Here is a 23335-nt window from a genome sequence, read left to right as displayed (position 1 = left end):
TGTTGTTGGCTTGTTGCAAGTAGTATATTTCTAAAATATAGCTCACATCCTTTCAAATATTAGGTAATTTTTTATAATCTCAATTCTTTAGAACATGAAGGTTCAATTTTTAAAACATTAAGTTTCACTTTTTAGAACAAGGAAGTTACTTTTTAGAACGTTTATTGTTACTAATTAGATTGAGACATTAGTGGAACCCGGACTCTATTTCCTGTGATATCAAATAATTATCATGCACGGATTTACAACCTACAGTGTGTTATTCCGTTTCTATGTGGATTAATATTTAGAACATCAATGTATACCTTTTAGAACATGGGTCATTTTAGATGTCTCCAACAATCTTTATTTTGTTATTGTATTGTGGACCTTTTTGAAATTTCATTGAGAAACAATTTCACCCTGTATCAAACTATCAATGTCCATATGTCCACCAGAGTTATGCATGTGAACTAATTCACATTCTCTAATTGTTGTAGTTTGTTTATTTAAGGATGTTTTCGCTGTATTTGTGTTGTATTTTGGCAATTAGAAATTTGAAATGATGCCTGAGTTGGAACTAAGTTATCAAAGGGCTAATAAAACCCCAATCAACTCAATAGATATCTATGAGTATCCGGTTTTACTATCCTGATATAAACCTCCTCTTTGATTTAGGTGGACTAGATAAGCGGAAACATTGTGTTTTAAAGTTTAGAACATATGCCACTCTATTTAGAACAACAGTTCTACCTTTTAGAACATGAATTAAGAAAGACTCTAAAATATTTTCAAAGTGCGACTAGCTATATAAACCTTTAGAACATACTCAAAGGATAATTAAAACATACTCAAGGATAATTAGAACATAACTAGAACATATGCAATGAAAAAACTCTTTGCTAAAACCATACTTTCAAAACAGAGAATGGCTACTTTCAATCCTAATCTGTAATAATCAAGCAAATTCACGGGCTATTTCAGCCATTATAACACCTCGATCCTGTTTACTTTCATCGATCCATGTAGCTTCAGACAAGAAAAGGATAAGAGCACCAAGACAACTATGGCAGAGACTACACAGAGGCTTATTTATAGAACATACGACACTTTGAACTTTGATACAGTGGGAGACTGGGAGTTGTCTTTAGTCCAGCATTCTGTTTATCTGATCTTTTATATTTATTATGTATTAGTACAAAGGTAATAATCCTTTGATTTATATAGAGCATTTGTTATCAAGGATTAGAACATATGCTACAATATTTGGAACAACGAGCTCAACGTTTTAGAACATGGACACAAAAAAAAACTTTGAATATCTCTGAAATTTATCTCCCTATATTGAACTTCCTTGGATGAGTTCTTACTAGCCTACTAGCTCAATAGGTAGAGCTTTGTGCAAATGCACAAAAGATGTGGGTTCGAATCCCACGTAGGTTAATCTTGTAAAACAAACTTTCCCATTTCTCCCATTTCTCTTTCTTTCTCATTCTTTTTGCCTTTTCTTATTTTCAAAATAAAATTTAACCCACTTCCCAAAATGCAGAATCTGACACTTAGCTCGGCTCATGCCGGAGGGTAACTCTCTTGTAGAACCTATCCCGATAAATACATCGGAGCTCAGCTATGTGTTCTCATCAACCTATGTAGGATTTGAACCTACATCTATGTGCAATGGCACATTGCTCTACCATTTGAGCTAATAGGTTTTAACAAAATATTCAAGAAAGTACTATCTATAAAAGATAGGGAAATTTAGCTTTTACTATTTATGTTTACTTTTATGTATTCTCTATCTACTTTTTTATTGGACAATTCTCTAAAAACTTCTGAAACGGAAACTATGAGAAGGAGGAATGCTGCATAAATATTTAGGATTGAACCTTGTCAATTAGGTTTGATCTTTATGATACCACCAACATTCAGACTCTTGAAAAATACAACTAGGTAGGGACGATTTCCTGGGTACATGTATTATTTGTTTAATTGCAAATCAGCAAAATTTAGTATTGTCTTCTGTAGTAACAGAGAAGCATGAGATGAAGAATACTAACCTCAACGACAGCTTCTATGCTTTTCAAAGAAGGATTCACGCGGATGACATTGCCAACATTCACCCCTCTAATCCTCACAGGTGTTCCCGCACAAATGACACAAGCCTGAGGGAACAAAAATACTGTCATATACTTCCTAAACCTACTGCTAATCTGGAAAGCCTTAAGCCAAGCCAAACTCAACACAAATAGAACTGTATCCGAAACAAGAAATAAGCCAACCTCGCCTTCCCAAATGCCAAATGCTCCTTCTGCCAAAACTAAAGCCACTTAAAGGATGTAGCATTTTCTTCCAGATACTAAGAGGAACATCCAGAATAGCTGACAATCCCATATAGCAAAGGTTAGCACAAATTGATAAATTGCAGGCCAACACAATGTTGCGACAATTTAACCAAGAACATACCAATATTCAGAGAGAGGCCCATATGGGTTGGCCAACGCTTTGATAATACCCCCTCCAGATTTTATCCTTCAGCAAGAATCCCTGCACAAGACAAAAGAAAGATCTCCCAATTAACACATAGCTACAAACCATATGAGACATTTATCAGCATCTCAACCAGAAAATCCAAGAATTTATTAAAATCAACACTTGAATCTAATTATGAGTCAGTGGCATTGATTATATTCAGAGATTTATTCATGCTTTAGGCTTAATCTTAAACCAAATGCTAAGTTAATCTTGTAAAGAAAGATACAAAGGACTCTTTAATGACAGATTTAGTATGACTAGATAAATCTCTATTATAGGAGAAGGTTCTTATTTCTGAATGCTATTCACATATGAGAGATCGCCCAACTGACTACTGTGGCTACAAAAAAATTCTCTTCCACACCATGCATATTTACCTAGGGCCAACCAACAAGAAAAGCTTATAAGTTATAACTAATTGACCATAATTCAGCTAGGCCATAGCAAGAGAAGTAAATCATCCAGCTAAACGAAGAAGAGCAGATAACTTGACGTTTTTGAGGAATTTTGGAGTAAGAAGAGTTGTCTTTTTAGAAAAGAACTGAAAAGAATCATTTTAGCATAAGCATTCCTTTAACAGACATTCACTGACTCAAAACCCTCCAGCAAACGGAAAGAAATACAAAGTAGTGCAATATGAACTACAACAAGTGCTATGATTATCAGCAAAAGTATAATTTCTGCTGTGAAAACAAGTACTAGCACATCTTGATACAAAATATACATGTATGTATCTTATAGGAAACCCAAGCCTTTAATATCTAGAGACTTATTTTACTTTTAGAGAGGTCAAGTTCACATTTTCAAAATTTTAGTTTACCTTAACACATTTAGAACATTTGCTATCACTAGTTTTGAACATAACCACCAAATACAACCTAGCAACACAAGAAAAAAGCTAAGCCACTACAGAGCTACACCAAAAGTTGTAAATGCATCAGTATTGAAACATATCCACCTTCAAGGAAGGGTAACATGCACAACTCTTCATATGCAGCAACGGAACTACAAAAATGACAATGGCTTCATTTCCTAATTACATCTGCAGGCTACTTTGAATACAATGGACCTAAAAAAAGTACTACTACCAGCTAGGCTATTATGAAAATTGAAAAACCTTCTGATGCATACCGAATGTGACCTTAACATATCAAACACATGATTCTTGCGATATTCTAAGTTCAATTATGATTTAGAACATAAGAAACAATGATTTAGAACACAAGCAACTATTATTTAGAACATAAGCAACGATGATTAATCAATTATAACGCCACAATCAAGAACAATTCACGAGAAGAAACAACAGGCTATTTTGGTTCAAACTGGACTTCCAATAACAGTCTGAAGGACGTCTTTTCCAAAAAAGTCGACATAAGAAAATGAGCAGCTATAATGTCACTCGTTGCACGAGAAATTTGGATTCAAACAAGTAAAATTTAGAACAGAATACTAGAAATTTAGATCAGAATACCAGAAATTTAGAACAAACTTAGATACAAAATTCGAAAAATTTCCATAACATCCAATACAAGTAATTCAATCAAATTACAATCCGAAATGAATAAACAAATCAAACATAAATCAACAAAACACGTTATTGAATTACAAAATTGAAAACTAAACCAAAGTTTAGAATCATACCTTTGAAATAGACCTCATAAAACACGAAATCTGGAAAAATCGATGAAGATAATCGATTAAATAACATAAATTTGAACGAAACAGATGAAGAATTTGGAGTAAAACTGACCGAAATTGTAGAGGGAGGGAGAGAGAAAGTGAAGTTGTCGAAAGAGTTTAGAGAGAGAAAGAAAGTAACGCTGAAGAGGAAGAATAAAAGGGGATAAGTGTTTAAAATTTACAAAACTTCCATTACTCTCTCCTTAATTTTGGGCGGTTAGATTAGATTTGATCCTACGGTTTAAGAGTGTTCTTACAGTAAGAAAGTGTTCTCACCGTAAGAAGTGTTCTTACGAGAGCCTTTATATATATATATATATGGGGAGGGATCCGGTGAGAACACCTCCTTATGTGAGAACACTTCTTATGGTGAGAACACTTTTACACTCTCTATGTTCTATATTTGTTCAACAATGTTCTAAATTTTCAAACTCATGTTCTAAATTTATTCAACCATGTTCTAAACTTATTTAACTATATTCTAAATTGGTTCAGCCATGTTCTAAATTTATTCAAGCATGTTTTAATTTTATTCAACCATGTTCTAAATTTGTAAGCTCATGTTCTAAATTTATTTAAGCATGTTCTAAATTTATTCAAGCATGTTCTAAATTTATTCAAGCATGTTCTAAATTTATTCAACGATGTTCTAAATTTTCAAAATCATGTTCTAAATTTATTCAACCATGTTCTAAACTTATTTAACAATGTTCTAAATTGGTTCAGCCATGTTCTAAATTTATTCAAGCATGTTTTAATTTTATTCAACCATGTTCTAAATTTTTAACCTCATGTTCTAGATTAATTCAAGCATGTTCTAAAATTATTCAACCATGTTCTAAATTTGTAAGCTCATGTTCTAAATTTATTCAAGCATGTTCTAAATTTATTCAACGATGTTCTAAATTTGTTCAACCATGTTCTAAATTTGTAAGCTCATGTTCTAAATTTATTCAAGCATGTTCTAAATTTATTCAAGCATGTTCTAAATTTATTCAACGATGTTCTAAATTTGTCCACCCATGTTCTAAATTTGTTCAACCATGTTCTAAATTTGTTCAACATGTTCTAAATTTGTAAGCTCATGTTTTAAAATTATTCAATCATGTTCTAAATTTTTAAGCTCATGTTCTAAATTTATTCAAGCATGTTCTAAATTTATTCACGATGTTCTAAATTTGTTCAACCATGTTCTAAATTTATTCAAGCATGTTCTAAATTTATTCAAACATGTTCTAAATTTATTATATGCTTTCCTAGCACAATAAAAGCGGTACAAGTTAATTATCAAGAGATTCAATCAAATTATAATGCGAATTGAAAAAGTAAATTAACCACATAAATCACTAAAATAAGTTATTGAAATTACAAAATTGATAACTAAAATCAAAATTCGGAATAATACATTTGAAACAAATCTAAGAAGATATTACAAAATTAAAATCAACCAAAATCTTTAAAATCTATCCTCTTGAATTAATTCGGTCCATCTCCACCATCGCCTCTTAGTCTCTCTCCACCAGAAATCACAAGCACATCACCACAACCACAGATATATTTTGCAGCCACCAAATTGAACTCGATTTTAATTTTTGGAATTGAGAAATCAATTGAAATCGATTTTAATTGTTGAATTCAGAATTGGAAAATCGATTGAGAATGCCGATTAAAATTCGATTTTGAAACCTCCTAACAATCAATTGAGATGTCGATTGAAAAATCGATTTCGAAAAATCGATTAAAAATCTCTAATTGAAATTGATTGCGAATTGAGAAGTGTTCAGTGAGGAATCGGAGGAGGCAAAAGTTCTTACCGGATAATAGCGGCGGCGAGTGGCGAGCTGCGGCGAGAGATGAGCAGCGGTGCAGGAAACCGCACTAGTAGAAAAAACCCTTGTTGCAGCCCCCTTATTGAAGGGGGCATAAAGAAGTACGCTTCAACAACCAATCGGTCAACGCGGGTCAAACATTATAAACTGTTGTTGAAGCGAACATTTTTGTTGTTCGCTTCAATAGCAGTTGTTGAAGGGGGGATTAAATGTTCGCTTCAACAAATAACAGTCGCATATACTCCAACTTTTGATTCTCTCTCCTCCTCATTTCTTCTGTTAACCTGAAAGATTCATTTCTCTCTCTTCTCTCCCCTCTCCTCTCTCCCGGTTCAAAACTCCTCAAACCATCCGCCCCTTTCCATGGAAGGTCTATCTTCTCTCCCTCTCCCCCATTCTCTATAATTTCAAAGAAGGTGTCTTCATAAACGGCCTCGATTTCGTTTTCTTTCTCTCTCCTCTTTCAAAAAAAATTTCGTGTTAGATTTAGATATTTCAAGCGAAAACGAGGGAGTGCATCGGTCAAGCTGGTAGCTTTACTGTGTCGAGCATGGTATTCAGGTATAACCTCTCTTCTTCTCTCAAGATCTATCGTTTCTGCTTTCTTTTTTCTTAATTTTATGCTGATATTGCGAAAAATTGATGTTATGGGTGTTGAATTCGTTCAGTTTGATCAGTTGATTGTTCCTGATGAATATCGTTGCCCCATTTCTAAAGAAATTGTGAAGGACCCTGTTATTTCATCTACTGGAAGGTTTGATTCCTATCTGGATTTTTCTTTAAATTTCATGGGTTTTTGTTTAACTTTTCTGGGTTTCGACTGAATTTTTCTGTTAATTTTGAATTATTTTTCTTGGGAATAGAGATTGGTTATTTTATTTAATTAATTTTCCGAATAATATCAATTTATGAATTTTTGTGGGTTCGTTTTCAATTTTTCGCTGGAGTGTCGATTTGGCATTTTCTTGAATACTACATGAACTTTTCGTGTTTGGTGAACTGAAATTTTCTATCAGTCGGTGGATTTTCCAGAAATTCTGGGAATGAAAACTTTATAGTATAATTTAAATGTATGGATATCATGTTATTCTACTTAATTGTTTTTGTAAATGATGAAATATTTGACAGTAGACACTGAATAGCTTACCAATGAGAGCTGTTTTGTATGAACTGTACAGTGGGAAAATGCAAGGAGTCTATTGCCTCCAAATGTTAGGGTTGTGGAAATGAGTATGAATGATTCCTGGTTTTGTGATTCAAGACCTACTGTGAGTCTTATCCTTTCTCCTTACAGCTTGATTACTTTTTATCAAGGAGTTTTCTTTTCCTTCCATTTATAATTATTCCTAGATTTTAAGCAATGATTTTTAGGTAACATCTCTTTTGAACTAGTTTCTCGTAAGGAAGAACAACATGAAGAGTGTAGCTGGAATCGATTGGACTTTCAACAGTTAGGGTGGTAAGCCCTCCATGTTGATTCTTAAGAAGTATTTTTGATGATATAAGCTTTTCTAAGTTAAGTTTAGCCTAATGTTACAGTGCCAGTGTATATATGCTTCAGCATGTTCCAGCTTCAGTGATGTTCAATTATTGTTCTTATGTGTCTTATATAATATTGAAGAGTTGTGGTCTTGTAGATTGTTTTCCTAGGGTCTGAATTGGCATAGGAGGGAGTGTTAATTCAAAGTTGTATTTTTGTGGTGAAAACAAAATATTGGATTGTTTTTGTGTTTGTCCGAGTGCATAAACTACACATTTAAGTTTGTTTACACCCTAAGTACGCTTTCGAAACACATATTGACTTCTTGTTTTAGATGTCTTGTTTTAAGTAGAGGTATCCTGAGTTTGGTTGTTGTTATATCTCTTAGGCGTTGATGATGGATGCTATAAGGATTGGAGTCATGACATTCTTGTTTCAAGGAAGGTTAGTTTGTAAGTCAGGATCCCTAATGATGTTCAAAGTTGTGCATACGTTGACCATTTAATATCTACATGCCTCTCACTGTTTGCTAGATTGATTTACCCTTCTTGTGGTTGTTTGTATAATCTTTTGTTTATGGTTTTCCACTTTCCAATTTGATGTTCTATTTTCCATCTTTTTGCCTGGATTCTCATTTGTTTTACAATCCAATTTGAATATATATGGTATGGTTTTCGATCTCCTTTAAAGGCGGTCACACAATCGGAGGTCAATCAAGAATTGGAAAGACAAGAGGTTGAAGAAATGTTAGATGATTGTATTAAAATGTATGCCCTTAAACAGGTACTATCTCTTTCTTCCCCGTCTGTAACAACACCAGTTTATTTCCCAGATCATAATAGTACCAAGTACAAATTGAGTTATCATAGGTATGTAAACTAGAATAAAGATTGAGCTCCTTCTTGCAGGTTCCCTCTGAGAAAATATGCATTGAGAAAGAGTCTATAACTGATGGAATTTTGGAACTCATATCTGAATTGGGGATACAGAAATTGGTGATGGGTGCAGGATCTAACAGCAGATTTTTTTGAGGTGGAGATACAAATTTTGAAATGCACTTCCACATTTTTTGTTCTGTTCCGGTTTCTATAATTTTACAGTAATTGATTTTATTATAACTACTTCTGATTTTAGTGACCATGTTCTAGGCATTATTATATTGAGCAACGACAAATATCATATCGTACATGTTCTGATAAAAACGCACCTCAATCTATAGGATGACATATCCTGTTTTGTTGCCTTGATATTGCAGGATAAAACCAAAACCCACCTCAGAACAGTCTAATGAAGTCCTTAATAAAGCTCCTGATTTCTGTCATATCTGGTTTGTATACAAGGGTCGTCTAATATATACAAGGTATATTTTGCTTGCTAAATTTAATCAATACATGTTCATTCTCTTGGTGACTTGGTGTCACTTCAAATTGATAATTATTGTGTCTACTAGCTTCATATCTCCTAAATTGATTAATTTGTGTGGTATCAGAAATTACTAGACACAAGTTTCGTATCAAGGAGGGTAATAAGTATTCTTTTGCAGAAAGGTTTTTAATTATTTTCCTGTATCTCAAAGAAGCATTACATTGTTTTCCCTCTGACTAGAATCAGTTGTCGCATTATTCCAACTTGTCAAAACTTGGAACAAATATGACATGATTTTACAAAAATTTCAACAGCAGCATGCCTTTTACGGCTTTACTTGTGATTTATAAGATCGGTTCTAGTGCTTGCAAAATCATCAGTGAAATAAAATACTGAATACAGATACTGATTTCAGCAACATGTGGATATAGGGAAGCCACGAAGCAACTGATCACCGCCGTCTAGAAGAAAATCAGTTGAACAGATTGAGCTATTCAGAACAATCAGTTGATTCACCATCAGCTGAGTCAGCTGGTAGCTCATGACCACTGTCTCAAAACATGCAGCATTCTTCACCTGCTACTTAATTTGCTTTTTTAATTTTTATTTTATTTTATTTTGCAGGAATTTTGAAGATAGAAGGGTGGTGAAATTTACTATGGAAGACTTGTCAAGAAATGATAAATGGGCATGGCGTAATTTTGGTAATGGTTAAGGGAAGCGTAGGCCGAATAATCGAATTGTAGATTCAAAGATTATTTTTGTGTGAATTTATATTGTAAAATTACATTAAACAATATTATTTCAATATTAATGTGAATGAAGTATTTATTGTTTATAATTGTCTATTTTATGAGTATTATAGTTCTTCTATTACCTAACAAAGAAAATTAAAGCAGAATATGTAGCCAGCTTATGTGCTGTTGGGGCGGGCAACACAATCTTTGCCTCAACAGGCTTGTTTGTTGAGGGGGGCAATTTAATGTTCGCCTCAACAGGCTAGTTTGTTGAGGGGGGCAATTTATTGTTCGCCTCAACAGGCTTGTCTGTTGAGGGGGACAATTTATTGTTCGCCTCAATAGGCTTGTCTGTTGAGGGGGGCTTTCAAAAGCCCGCCTCAACAGATATCTTTTTGAGGCGGGCTTGGCCCGCCTCAACAGATCTCTGACCTGTTGAAGCCTCCTCTGTCGAAGCGGGCCATGTTCGCCTCAACAAGCCCGAAATGCCCCCCTCAACAGGGGTTTTTTCCACTAGTGCCGGCGGCGATTTCGACCACCAGCGATTTCGATTTCAAACAACAGCGCTGCGACCGGCAGCGATTTAATTGTTGTGACCGGCGGCGGCGAAAGGAGAACAGAGGCGGTGGAGAGAGGCGAGAAGCGGCGGCCAGATTGTGGTGGCTACGAACGACCAGTGACCGTTGTTCAAATGCCGATTTGCGTTTGAACCACAACCACTACCGAGAGCAGCGACCGGCGAGCGTTGGTGGCGACCGACGAGCGTTGGTGGCGACCGGCGAGCGTTGGTGGAGACCGACGGCGAGAGAATTGGAGAGAGAGTGGAATCTGAAACTGAATCTGAAATGAAAAATAAATGCCGTGAAAATAAAAATCGGGTGTATTTGTTAATAATAATTACAAAAATGTCATTATTAAAAAGTGTTCTCACCGTAAGGAAGTGTTCTCACCGTAAGGAAGTGTTCTCACGAGAGCCTTCCTCTATATATATATATATATATATATATATATATATATATATATATATATTGTTATGAAATTAAGGAGAAAGGGAGAGAGGGGAAGAGAGAATCTAGCGGTTATGTTCTTGTTCCAATCTATATAATATGTACATATACATGTATTATATAGGATAAGGATGTCAGGGGTATAATGGGCATCCACAATACAATATATTTATAACACTCCCCCTTGGATGTCCATTATCTAAAATAATACAATGGCCCTGTAATATATACATGAGATGATGCCTCATTAAAAACCTTTCTAGGAAAACCCTGTGGGATAAAATCCTAGTGAAGGAAAAGAGTACAACACTCATCATAATACGCTTGGGATGTTGCCTCGTTAAAAACCGTACCAGAAAAACCCAATGGGACAAAACCGTGGTTAAGGGAAAAAGAGTGCAACGCGTATTTTCTCCCCCTGATGAATACATCACTTGAGATCTTCTAGTTCAATGAATCTAATACCGTTGATAACTTTCTAAATGTAGCAACATGAAGCTCCTTGGAAGTTGATTCTCCACAATTTGAGTTGAATTTTCAAACGTTCACTTGTATGCACTAGGTGAGTATTTATATCACCAGACTTTTGACAATAAACCTGAAATAAATATATTTTCTTGTACATAATATTACAAAACGTATCCTTAAATATTCGACATATATAAACCTTCTTCTGGAGGTCATAAGTAGTTGTAATCATTAATGTTGATCAAAATTTCTCTAGTCATACTTTCATGACAATATATGACAAATAATTATATCACTGTCCAACTTAGGGTATAATGTGATTTATGGTTCTTCTGGACCATAAAATACTTATACTCTTATCTTATATTTTGAATCAACTCATATTGTACAAGAATTCTTCCGTGAATAAACTAATATGTATATTTCATAATTCTGAAGTACTCAAACTACTGGTTCAGACGACGTTTCAAAAACACTCTTCAAGAGTTTAGATAGTATTTGATCAATGTTATGACATTCATATGTAAAACTTAAAGGGCTAGATGTTTAAGAATATCATGTATAAGTTCTTCAGGAACTCTTCTTATTTGCATGATTCATAACATGCTATTTAATCAACATTATATATATACTTCTGTCGCAACTATTCGCCCATTGGAGTAAGAAACTCCTCTTATAATATTCATAAAGTTACAAATCCGTCTTACCATTCTTTGGATGCATATTCATATATGACATCATAATAGTTTTGAAAACATATATAACTGGATAAATGAAAATCATATCATGATAAAACATAAAACAAACTAAATGTATGATGAATGATGCATGATGCATTTACCTTTTAACTACACATGTATATGAATGTAAGACTCAAACGCAAAACACTGTACAGTGTGGATATTTTAAATCCATAACTTGTTGGACTTCAGGTCCATGAGCTCATTTGATCATTATAATGATGTCTATATCGAAATAGACATAGATTTATAATCCCCTATTCAATCCATTATTTCTCGCATATGCATTATATTTCGGTTCCATCGTCTACCGGTATCATCAAAATTCTTCAACATATACTTTGCATGCTATTCATCAATGATATCTGAATACTTACTCGATAGGTACCATTCATCTCTTCTCATGGGCCATCTATTATAGTTCAGATATCTATACCACTTCAAGGGTATTTCATACATTATATAATAGTATTTTTTTGTTTTCAATAATATCATCAACTGCATTATCTTGCCCTTTCATATAAATAAATCTATAACTCATCATGTTGGAACCGTATATATAATCTACACTTCAGGTGCAGAGGTTTAAAAAAATATTGGCAAGATCATTATAGTAACATCGAGCACTATGACAATTATACACATTTATGCATCTGAACATGTAACAATTTCACATAATCAAGTCATAGATATTTATGTCCAAACATACTTCGAGGACATACAGTTGGCATTTACACTTATTCATATGGGGATCAATATATTATCTTTCAAATTTTCCAACTTATTCTAGCTCGTCTCCCCCTAAGTTGTGAAAATATTTTCAATATATTATGGGGCATAAAATCTTTCACCAACTAATAATACACTTTTCGACGTGTATTTTAATAAATGTTTCATACTTTCGTTCTCTTCTGGAGATTAACATTGATCATGGGGAGTAGATACACTGTGCAGTTGTATTTTTCATATTTTCTCATTTCGTGCTGACGTATGATTACCCCAATCAAGAGATTTATGATACTTAAATCAATCACAAAACACTTGTAAACTTCTTGGTGATCTTCAAGTCACTTACTATCATTTTTGGTGAACTTCGGGTCACTTACTATCATGGTGAACTTCAAGTCACCTATCATATCATTATCCAAGTTTTCAAAGTAATTAATATCTCTTGTATTATTTTCTCAATCTTCATTATAAATATTTTATTGAAATACAACTCAACCTCATCATTATGTCTTGCCTTTGAATATATATACAACATACGAGGGAATGTCAGCACATAAATTTTATTTGACAAGAATTTTCAAATTCTCATGACGGGTGTTCTTAAACCCGGATGACCTGAATTATCACATCGTACGTATATAATATCATATAAAATGTTTCATTCGATAACTGCTGGTTATCTTCCCAAAGTGATCACTTTAATTATAAAATACTATAATTTGAACATATTGTGATGTGATATAACGACACAAACTGGTGTCTCATTTGTAATGGCAAGACAATCCAACACACTTATGGAAAGATAGCTTATACTCTTCTGGAGTATGCATTGTAATTGTGGTACATATCAATTTCAATAAACATTCTTCTTTCTTCATCTTCGGGATGAGATAATAATATCATAAACTTGTACTCGTGTTCATAAAAATAGTCAACGATTTATGAACAAAACTTGTACCACATTTAACATCCATGTATCATTTTAATCAACATAGCACTATTTTGTAAACTTAAAAGCTATCTCCCCCTGATACTTGCATATATTATATTCTTAATTATTGTGGGAGCAATTGTTCTACCCACTAATATATATCTTCATGATCTATTCTCAGTTGACATATTCACTACACAAGATAATATTCACTACACAAGATAGTATTGTAAATTAAAACTTAAATACGAAATAGTAAACACATTCATATAAAATATAATCATAATTATACGCAACTGCCTCAACAAATCTGTTTATACACACTAGCCGTATTGTCAACCATATGATTCCCAATCATTTATTTGCGCACGAAAAACACAAACATGAAATTATGAAGCATGATCATGAGAATTCGTGCCTTAATTATTGGCAGTTATTGTTATTGAATATGACAAAAAATGTACTATATTACACATGATTTGTAAATAATAAGTAGACAAATTAATCAAAGCACAATAATATAGATCATACACAATATCATTAAGTAATGAAAAACCGCCAACATTAGAGGACATTCTGTTACATGTTATCTTTAGGAGTAGTCATATGCGTAATATGAGAACAAATAAAAATATACTCCGTTTTTAGAATTGCAGTTAATAAACATAAAACTATATTATGGTAACAAAGAAAACCGCCGTATTGATTAAAGGAAACCAATGATATCAACATGAATTGAAACACTAATTGTATAAAATAATGCCATGCAAATTCCATATTTTCTTTTTTTTTTTTTTTTTTTTGAAAGGGAAGATACACAAATTCCATATTTTCATATAACCGCAAAGATATGCAAATCGCAATATATATATTTCAAATGATAACTAGCGATTCAACACATAAATCAATTATATAAAATAATCGCATGTAATACTCACATCGAGTAATGGTAGTTTCCTTTGTCTCTCGTTGGACATTCCCGTTGTTATCTTTCGTCGGTTGGCAATGGTGCTGATAACGTGTTATGAAATTAGGGAGAAAGGGAGAGAGGGGAAGAGAGAATCTAGCGGTTATGTTCTTGTTCCGATCTATATAATATGTACATATACATGTATTATATAAGATAAAGATGTCAGGGGTATAATGGACATCCACAATACAATATATTTATAACATATATATATTTATTAGATTATTTAGTTCCTGCGTAATACCAAAATAACCCCTCAAATGATTATTATAAACTAGAAACCCTCGTATACTAAGATACAATAATTGTCCTCCAAGTATAATATCTTACATACATAACAAATTCTATTTATTTCCTAATTACATACTCCGTACTATCTCCGTTTTAAAAAGATCTTTACTCGTACTATTTGCACGGGCTCCGGTGCAATGTTTGATCTTTAATATATCAAATTCTGTACTAGCAAAAAAATATAAAAAATTGATATTTATAAAATACATTTTGAGACTTATCTAACAATATATCTCATGATAATTTTTGATAGATATAATAGTGAGAATTTATGGTCAAAGTTATGATTTTTAGACACAATTTTCAAAGCGTAAAGAACTTCATGAAACGGAGGTAGTATCTCATTGAACCAGGAAATTAAAAAAGATAGAAACCTAGTAGTAAAATTCATTCCAAAAAGAAATCCCATGTTCACTTGAGTTTACCCATTCCATTCTTATCTCCACGTTGCTTCCCAAATTCCAATTAGGCTCCGTTTGGTAAGGTGTAAAACATTTTCATTGTAAAATGATTTTCCTTGGAAAACAATTTTCAAGGGAAAACACAATTCCAAACTAGTTTTCCTTTGTTTGGTAACTTAAAGGAAAATAGGAGAAGATGATGAAGATTGAGGGGAAGAAAGGAGAGGGAGGTAAGGAGGAAATAAGGAAAAGTGGTTTACCTTCCTTTCAAATGGAAAAGGGTTTTCCATCTTTGAGAGAGTAATGAAAAATTGTTTTTCATCACTTACTCTACCAAACAACGTAAAATGATTAAAAAGGTGAAAATGGTTTTCCATGAAAACGTTTTACGCCCTACCAAACCAAACGGAGCCTTAGTAAGAGACTCATAATGCAATAGCTGTAGACCTGTCAAACGGGTCGGTCGGGTCGGGTTGTAAAAAATTATTTTCGGGTTCGGGTTAGATCGGGTCGGTCACTTTCGGGTTCGGGTTTACAAATGCTTGTTCAAGACCCAGAACTTTCGGGTTCGGGTTGACCCAACGGGTTGAGAGATTTTAAAACGCGCATTATATTTTCATTAATTTAGGTGATAAATATACAAAATATGGGCACAAATTAACAAATTTTCCTACTAAGTTTATATTAGTCAAATTCAACCGTAAAATGGCGTATAATTCAAATTAAAATCATATTACACACAATAATAGTAAAAAATAGCGTGTTTATTATGCTTAAATTTTCTCATAATCGCATTTATTACTATAAATACAACGATTTTCAATCGGTCGGGTCCAAAACGGGTTCGGTCGGGTTTTGACCCATTACTTTTCGGGTTGCTCGAGTTCGGATAAAATCGGGTTACGGGTCGCAAAATCTTGTTCAGGACCCAGTATTTTCGGGTCGGGTTCGGGTCGGTTTTCGAGTCGGGTCGATTTTTGACAGGTCTAAATAGCTGGTAAAACTCCTCGCAAGATGGTATGTTTGATATTTGGCATTTCGATGTATCCGACTTTGACCCCAAACTTCAACACAAGCTTTTATCGGTTTAATTAATTAGTTGTATTTATTTCTTAACATAAATATGATGATATTGATACTTTTTTGAAAAATTGGAGATATTGGTACTATTTAAAAAAAATGATGATATTGTTAAAGTCATTTTATTGATGTCATGGATTCCATTTTGAAGACTCGAAGTACAATTTTTTTTGAGGTATCGGCAGCGGTTCCTAGATAAATACGGAGCTATGAAATATCATTTCATTTTATTTTTAATCTATATCGATATATTTAAAAGACGTTAATAAGAACATAGAACATTAAACCTCACGAATTAAAAGTTACACTTTAAATTTCAACCACCTTAGCTAGCTAGCAATATTATATGTTATATTTTTTCATATAAATTAAATATAAAATACAATCTTTTAAAAATGGGTTCATGTTTACAACAAGTAAAGCCCATTAATTATAAAACCCGGAGCAACATTCGGACCACACACTGATTGTGATTAAAAAAATGCTTTATAAACGTATTACTCTGTACAATCAAAATGGCAAACATATTGACAACATTAATCTCCAAAATTTTAAAAGGTTTACTTGATTGAAAACAACTACAGTAACTACGTGGTAGCTATTAAAAATCTCTCTTAGCAACACGGCATTATAATGACATGAAGTTTTGTTCGTAATAAAACTACTCTTTATAAACTAACAAAACAATTTTGCCAAGTTGTTCTACGATAAAACTCTTCCCTACCCTTACCCAGCAAGACATAACTATGGTTCTTGGATCGGTGTCTATTACATGTTTAATTCATTAAGAATCACCTCGTAAATATCCTCATCAGAACTTCCATCACTCTCTTCCTCCTTGCCTGCTTGTTCGGTTGCACCTCCATGTGTTGTTGTTGATGGATCATGAAAGGGTTGTTGTTGTCGCATTATTATTGGAGGATAAGGTTGATCATAAGGTGCTGGGAATTGCTGCACTCCTTGAAAATAATCAACACCGCCACTATAAACCGCCGTCGGGTTGTTGAAATTTATGCCGCCGAGATTATTACAGAAACCAAGTGACCCCGCTTCGCCGTTGTATTCGGTGGTGGTGGTGGCGGCGGTGGAGTTTGCGCTATGATAGCAGCCAGTGTTGTACTTAGACACTTGGTTGCTATTCTTCATTTCAGAAGCTACAGGCAGTTCAATTTGGTTATTTGGTGGGTTATTATCGTCTGCTTTGACTTTCCCCTTGCCCTTCCCAGATGAGTTTACTCTTGTCGCAGCTTTCTTCTCTGTAACTTGTACTGTTTTTTTATCTGCTGGCGGCTTTCAGGCTGCTTCCTTCTTGCAAAAGATTTTGCATAGCACAACATCCAACTACCCCAAAAAACAAAACTAATTAAATTAGCACAGTGCAAACATATTATTAATTATACACAGATACTAGGGTTATTTCTAAATTAATTTTGCTTATTGAAATATAATTAATGCATTTGAAGTATAATGAAATTGAATTAGAATAATATGTACATACCCTCATACTGGTAGGTGCATGTCTGTTCCTTTTTTGTTCTTCGATTTTGGCTTTGGAGGATTCAACTTGATCTATGGTTTGATATTCATGCATCCTCCACTCTGTGGTCGTCTCACTCTTGTCAACACCTGACTGTCTTCCTTCGAAGTAATTCAAAGACTTTCGGAGTCCGATCACTTTATTCTCATCAACATCATCCCTGATTTTTATATCAGATCCCATAGCTTTCCAGAATCCATTATCTCCGACATTCCGAGCTGGACGGACCCCAAACTTGTTCCTTTTTTCCCTTGTTGTAAAAAAGTACCATACATCATTCTTTCCTTGTGGGTTGCATCTTTCTGCATGTTCAAATTACAAATACCAACTTTAACTTAATAATGTGTAAATAATTACAAAAAATATAAAAACAAAAACAAAAACAAATTATCTTATTAATTTATAACTTAAAAATATAAGTTCCAATAAGTTTTACAAACCCTAATTTGGCAATCTTTTAAGTAGTTTTTATATTTTACTAACTTCAATTCGCCTGTTTATAACAATAATTAAAAATTTAATACTATGTACGAAGTGCAATTAAAATTATGAATTAACCAGTGTGACTAAAGATATTTTATCCATAAAATAACAAACTTCAAATGCTTGGATAATCTAAACAATACTCATCAACGATTCAATAAGCACGTGTGTCGTCTAACAAAAACCAAAATAAGTTCACGTTAGAATCAAACCCCCACCCGCCCAACAAAAAAAACCCCAGAAGATGATTACACGAAATCAGAATTTAATCAAGAAAATCAACAACTGCAGCCAGTATTCATAATTTAATCAAGAAAATTAAGCACTGCACCCATGGAAGAAACAAAACGGAGAGTAAGAAAATCAAGAATTGGACCCAATTAAGAAACAATAAATGAATAAATAAACGGAGAGTATGTAATTTACGCACGAATTATGTTAATAGCGAAACTAAACGTACCAGTAAGATCTCGAGGATGGTATTCGTAGATATTAACTTCATACATGGGATTATAGCGCAACTCAATGCCGTTGATCTTCTTCTCGAGAAAGTTTTTAATGAGTTCATGATCACAGGGATCAAATTTGAGACCTGGATAACCCAGTATTGGTGGTTGTTGGGGTTGTTGGGGTTGTCGCTGGTGTTGTTGTCGTTCATTGTTCGCAATAATTTGTTTATCCGCCATGGTAGGATTAGAGAGAAAAAGAACGAGGAAATTTTAAGGATTAGAGGCGGGAGAAAGAACCGAGGAGTTGATCAAATTTAAATGATGGGGGAAAATGCTACAAGTAATTCTGATTAATCACAATCAATAATATTCTAACACACACTACTTAGTCTTCAGGTGTTTGACTTATATAGGTATCTCACAGTTTATCATTTTTCAACGGTGATATAATTTACTATTATTTATAATTTTTTACTCATTATTTGTTTTTTTATTTTTTATTTTTTATTTTTTATATTTTACTCATTATTCTTTATTTAAAGTTAAGTTAAGTTAATTTCCAACTAGTTTTCCCTAAAAAAAAAAAAAAAAAAATTTCAATCCAGTTCAGTTCAGTTCATCTCTAAAAAAAACAAAGCCTAATTAAGTAACACATACGTAGAATACTCCGAAAAAGTACTACGAATAAATCTTTTTATCTTTGATTAGTTGTGAAAGTAAATCCTATGACAGAAGTAATAATAGTGGGATTTATAATTTTCGACTGTATTTTTTTTAAGTTCAAGAAAAGAAGATTATAATATGTTATACATAAATTCTTAATTACGCACCCCTTATTTTACAATAAACAACATAAGATAGGTGTAAAGTTAAATCCATGCTTAGTGAAAAAAGGTAACCATGTAAGCTTTTAAAAAGTTTATCGATCAAAAAATAATTTATAACACAACAACAACAACAACGCCTTAGTCCCAAAATGATTTGGGGTCGGCTAACATGAATCGTCGTAGGATATCGTCAATGTCACCAATCACACCAAAAAGGAGCAAAAAGTAATAAGAAAAACAAGGAAGAGAAAGTGGAATTAATGAAAGTAAGATAAGAGAAAAATGTATATATATTATAGAAGAAATATTGTAAGAGATAATAAAAAATAAGTAAAGTTTAAAATAAATGAATAAGTAAAATAAGTATATTTCAAAATAGCATGTAAATTAAAAAAAACTTAAAAGAATTTTTAAAATAAAATAAAAATAAAAATAAGAATAAAAAATAAAATAAAAATAGAAATAGAAAGAAACAAAAACATAAAAACTGTATAGATCAACTGAAGTCATCAATGTATATTCTCTCCCTCCACTCTGTCCTATCCAACGCCATATTTTCCTCAATCCCAAGAAAGCTCATATCGTGTTCAATCACCTTCCTCCAAGTTTTTTTAGGTCTTCCCCTACCCCTTGCAATTCTATCACTTTGCCACCCTTCTATCCTCCTAACCGGGGCATCACTTGGCCTTCTGCTCACATGTCCAAACCATCTTAAACGATTTTCCATCATCTTAAACTCAATCGGTGCAACCCCTACTTTCTTCCTAATAATCTCATTCCTCAAACGATCCTTTCTTGTATGCCCACACATCCAACGTAACATGCGCATCTCCGCCACATTCATCTTGTGCACGTGACAATGTTTCACTACCCAGCATTCTGTGCCGTATAACAAAGCCGGTCGAATTGCCGTGCGGTAAAATTTTCCCTTCAATTTTTGGGGCATGCCTGAATCACATAGGAACCCCGTGGCACATTTCCACTTCAACTAACCTGCTTTGATTCTATGGGCCACATCGCCATCCAATTCTCCATCCTTTTGGATAATAGATCCTAAATAACGGAACGTTTCAGAGCCTTGGACAATTTTCCCATCTAAGGTAATCTCCCATGTCTCTCTATCTTGGACTCCACTAAACTTACACTCCATATATTCCGTCTTGTTTCTACTTAGCCTAAAACCCCGAGATTCCAACGTTTGTCTCCATAAAAAATAATTTATAATGAAGTATAAAAAATAAAAACTGAGTCAAATTTATCCCCATATACAAAAATTTTATTGTTATAAGCTGAGTAATAATAATATAATTTTCTTTTGTACATTAACAAATAGTGTTATAAGGGTTTATTATCCTAATGACTAGTTTTAGTTCCTTTCCAAAAAAAAAAAACTAGTTTTAGTTTTGTTGTTCTTACTTTCATCTTTTGAACTTTAATCTGAGGTAAGGAATATCGTCACGAAAGTAGTTGATGGAAATTCCGAAATTGTTAGCTAGGATTTTTGGATGATGTGTTACGTTGTATAATTAGGGAAGTTAATAGCTGATTGAAAGAAACTCTTGGTATTAAAATAATGCATATCAGCATATCTATAATGTATCCTACGAATTATTTTTTTATGCTCATCGTGCACACACCTGCACCATCCTATTTGCGGATCCGGCTAGGGGTTAAGTCAATAGAGTATTCAAGTTTTAGGTCGTGTTAGGGTAAACTAACATCCCCGACATTTATATCAGGCACAATAAACTTGGTAAAAACTATGTTAGTAGTAGCATAAAAAAAATAAGTTTAGTAAAAACCAATTGAGGTTAGCATGAGTGGTTAAGGGCCTCTTGCTCCTTAACCAGGGTTTCGGGTTTGAGCCTTGGAAATGGAAAAAATCTCAACTGGGAGGGATGCTGCCCATCGAGGTATCCATGCAAACTCCCGCGGGAGATTAGGCCACTCGCCGAAGGCGGTGGGAACTGCTCGTAGTAGAACTATAAAAAAAAACGTTTAGTACAAAAATAAAATACTAAGAACTAATGTGTCGTTAGTTATATTTTTGTCTTATGTTTATTCCTCGTTTAAGTTAAATTTAGTCAAAATTAGTGTAGATAGATCAGATCATTGCTTCTACTGTGAAATGGTAAAAGTAGGAGAAACGATAACAACTAAAGTTACTCAAACATGCATTCAACAAATTATACTTCGCATATGTTGTTTTTTTATTCTATACTTCGCATATGTTAAGGTTAACAACTAAGTATCGACTAAGAAACTCAAATCCTAACACGCACACATATAACACATTTGTTCTCCAACCTTTCTAGTTTCACCTAATTCAATAAATTGCCATGACTGCCGCCATCGCTAATCTTTGATGATAGATATCAATTGAAACATCAACCCTAGTATTATCTTGGGGACGATCATCGTTAACCATTAAATTAGCTCGGCAAAAGGGACACGTGGCATGGGAACGCAACCAAGTATCAATACATTCTATGTGGTACAAGTGGCCACAATTAGGCAACAAACGCAACATTTCATTTTCCTCAAACACCCTCAAGCACACCACACACTCTTCGTTCATTCTTATTTTCGTATTCGTATCTGTATCTGTATCCATATCCTTGTTCGGATACTCGAACCTTGGTAATTTCTCAATAAGTGAAGCCTCAAGGCCTCGTGTAAATTCATTTGAAATCGTGGGCCTTGTAGAAAGGCTAGGGTCACTACCGGAATAATTTCGGTAGTGACACAACAAGATGATGTAAATTAATAGAACAGTGAAGAAACACAACACAATGTAGACCATGATAAACAAGGCAAAAGTTGATGCGGATGATTGTTCCATTATAATTTTGGTGTACTTCTATATGCCCGCCCCTTCCATTATTTATTGATGAATATGGTGATATTATATGATATTTGGCAATCTTGTATTAATATCGTGATTGACAAGATTGTTTACATATTGGATTATAATTCATATATGCATGGGTATCGTTATGGATATTGGAGTGTTATCACAATAGATTTCCATTTGTTGGCCCTCCATACCCCCAAAAAAAAATATTAAAAAGAAAAAATTCCTAAAATCTTTAATGCAGCTTACTAACAAATGTAAATGTTCTTTGGCTTTGTTGAACAAATATATTTTGGCTGACTTAGCTTGACTATTCCCATAGTCTTTTTTTAAATACATCACTTGTTCTTTATAAATGTTTTCTCTTTCTTAATTCATCACTTTGAAAGAAATAATGCCCTTGGTCCAAGTATGCATTCAATGTTAAAGTCTAATAAATGCGGTTCAGTATTAATTAACAAGTTAATAATTCAGTGAGATCAAGTGAGCTGAATGCCTATCTAGAGGCCGCTTCAGTTCAAGTGGAATTAATGATATTAATCCACAGCTTACTCTTGACTGGACCCGTAGGGTCACACAAATAGTACGTAAACGGATCAAGTATTTAATGGCATTAAATACTCTATCTATGGATATTCGGAATCGACGGATCTTGGTTTCAGTGGGAGCTGAGATCGTCACAAGCAAGTGAATACTCCGGAAACGATGATATTGCCGGAAACGGAAATATGGATCGTATCGGAAATATAAATATTATCCAAGTCGTAGATGTTGCCGGAAACGGAAACATGGTACGTATCGGAAAATATTATCGGAAATTGAAATATTGCCGGAATCGGAAATATTGCCGGAAACGGAAATATTGTCCGAATCGGAAATATTATCGGAATCGGAAAATAATTCCGGAAGCGGAAATATTAAATATTTGTTCGAAACGGAAATTAATTCCGGAATCGAAAATAT

The 23335-nt window shown here is 33.6% G+C and overlaps 1 protein-coding gene and 3 long non-coding RNA genes across 6 annotated transcripts; 2 read left to right on the top strand and 2 right to left on the bottom strand.

The window, feature by feature from the left end:
* Nucleotides 1–921: 921 nt before the first annotated feature.
* LOC110778594 (uncharacterized) lies at nucleotides 922–4337 on the bottom strand. Of its 2 annotated transcripts, XR_008919997.1 has the most exons (5): nucleotides 4265–4337; nucleotides 4156–4185; nucleotides 2443–2523; nucleotides 2259–2357; nucleotides 922–2141 (listed from the first exon to the last, which is right to left on the bottom strand). It is a non-coding gene; the product is annotated as an uncharacterized lncRNA (long non-coding RNA). The 2 variants fall into 2 exon arrangements; XR_008919996.1 differs by having other exon boundaries at nucleotides 4156–4318.
* On the top strand, nucleotides 2106–7948 carry LOC110796418 (uncharacterized). Of its 2 annotated transcripts, XR_008919999.1 has the most exons (5): nucleotides 2106–6584; nucleotides 6692–6777; nucleotides 7202–7291; nucleotides 7416–7482; nucleotides 7892–7948. It is a non-coding gene; the product is annotated as an uncharacterized lncRNA (long non-coding RNA). The 2 variants fall into 2 exon arrangements; XR_008919998.1 differs by lacking the exon at nucleotides 2106–6584 and having other exon boundaries at nucleotides 6595–6777.
* Nucleotides 7949–8167: 219 nt separating this feature from the next.
* LOC130460114 (uncharacterized) lies at nucleotides 8168–9631 on the top strand. The gene is made up of 3 exons (XR_008920049.1): nucleotides 8168–8286; nucleotides 8412–8535; nucleotides 8759–9631. It is a non-coding gene; the product is annotated as an uncharacterized lncRNA (long non-coding RNA).
* A 7127-nt stretch (nucleotides 9632–16758) lies between these two features.
* On the bottom strand, nucleotides 16759–19129 carry LOC110778593 (NAC domain-containing protein 10-like). The gene is made up of 3 exons (XM_056826763.1): nucleotides 18703–19129; nucleotides 17721–18061; nucleotides 16759–17563 (listed from the first exon to the last, which is right to left on the bottom strand). Exons 1-3 carry the CDS (start codon nucleotides 18926–18928, stop codon nucleotides 17516–17518), a joined length of 615 nt encoding a protein of 204 aa, XP_056682741.1. The 5' UTR covers nucleotides 18929–19129; the 3' UTR covers nucleotides 16759–17515.
* Between the last annotated feature and the right edge of the window lie 4206 nt (nucleotides 19130–23335).

The sequence above is a fragment of the Spinacia oleracea genome, chromosome 4 (genome assembly GCF_020520425.1).
Source record: "Spinacia oleracea cultivar Varoflay chromosome 4, BTI_SOV_V1, whole genome shotgun sequence".
Classification (NCBI taxonomy): domain Eukaryota; kingdom Viridiplantae; phylum Streptophyta; class Magnoliopsida; order Caryophyllales; family Amaranthaceae; genus Spinacia; species Spinacia oleracea.
The sequence above is the reverse complement of the archived record's forward strand: the minus strand, read 5'-3'. Positions and strand labels throughout refer to the sequence as shown.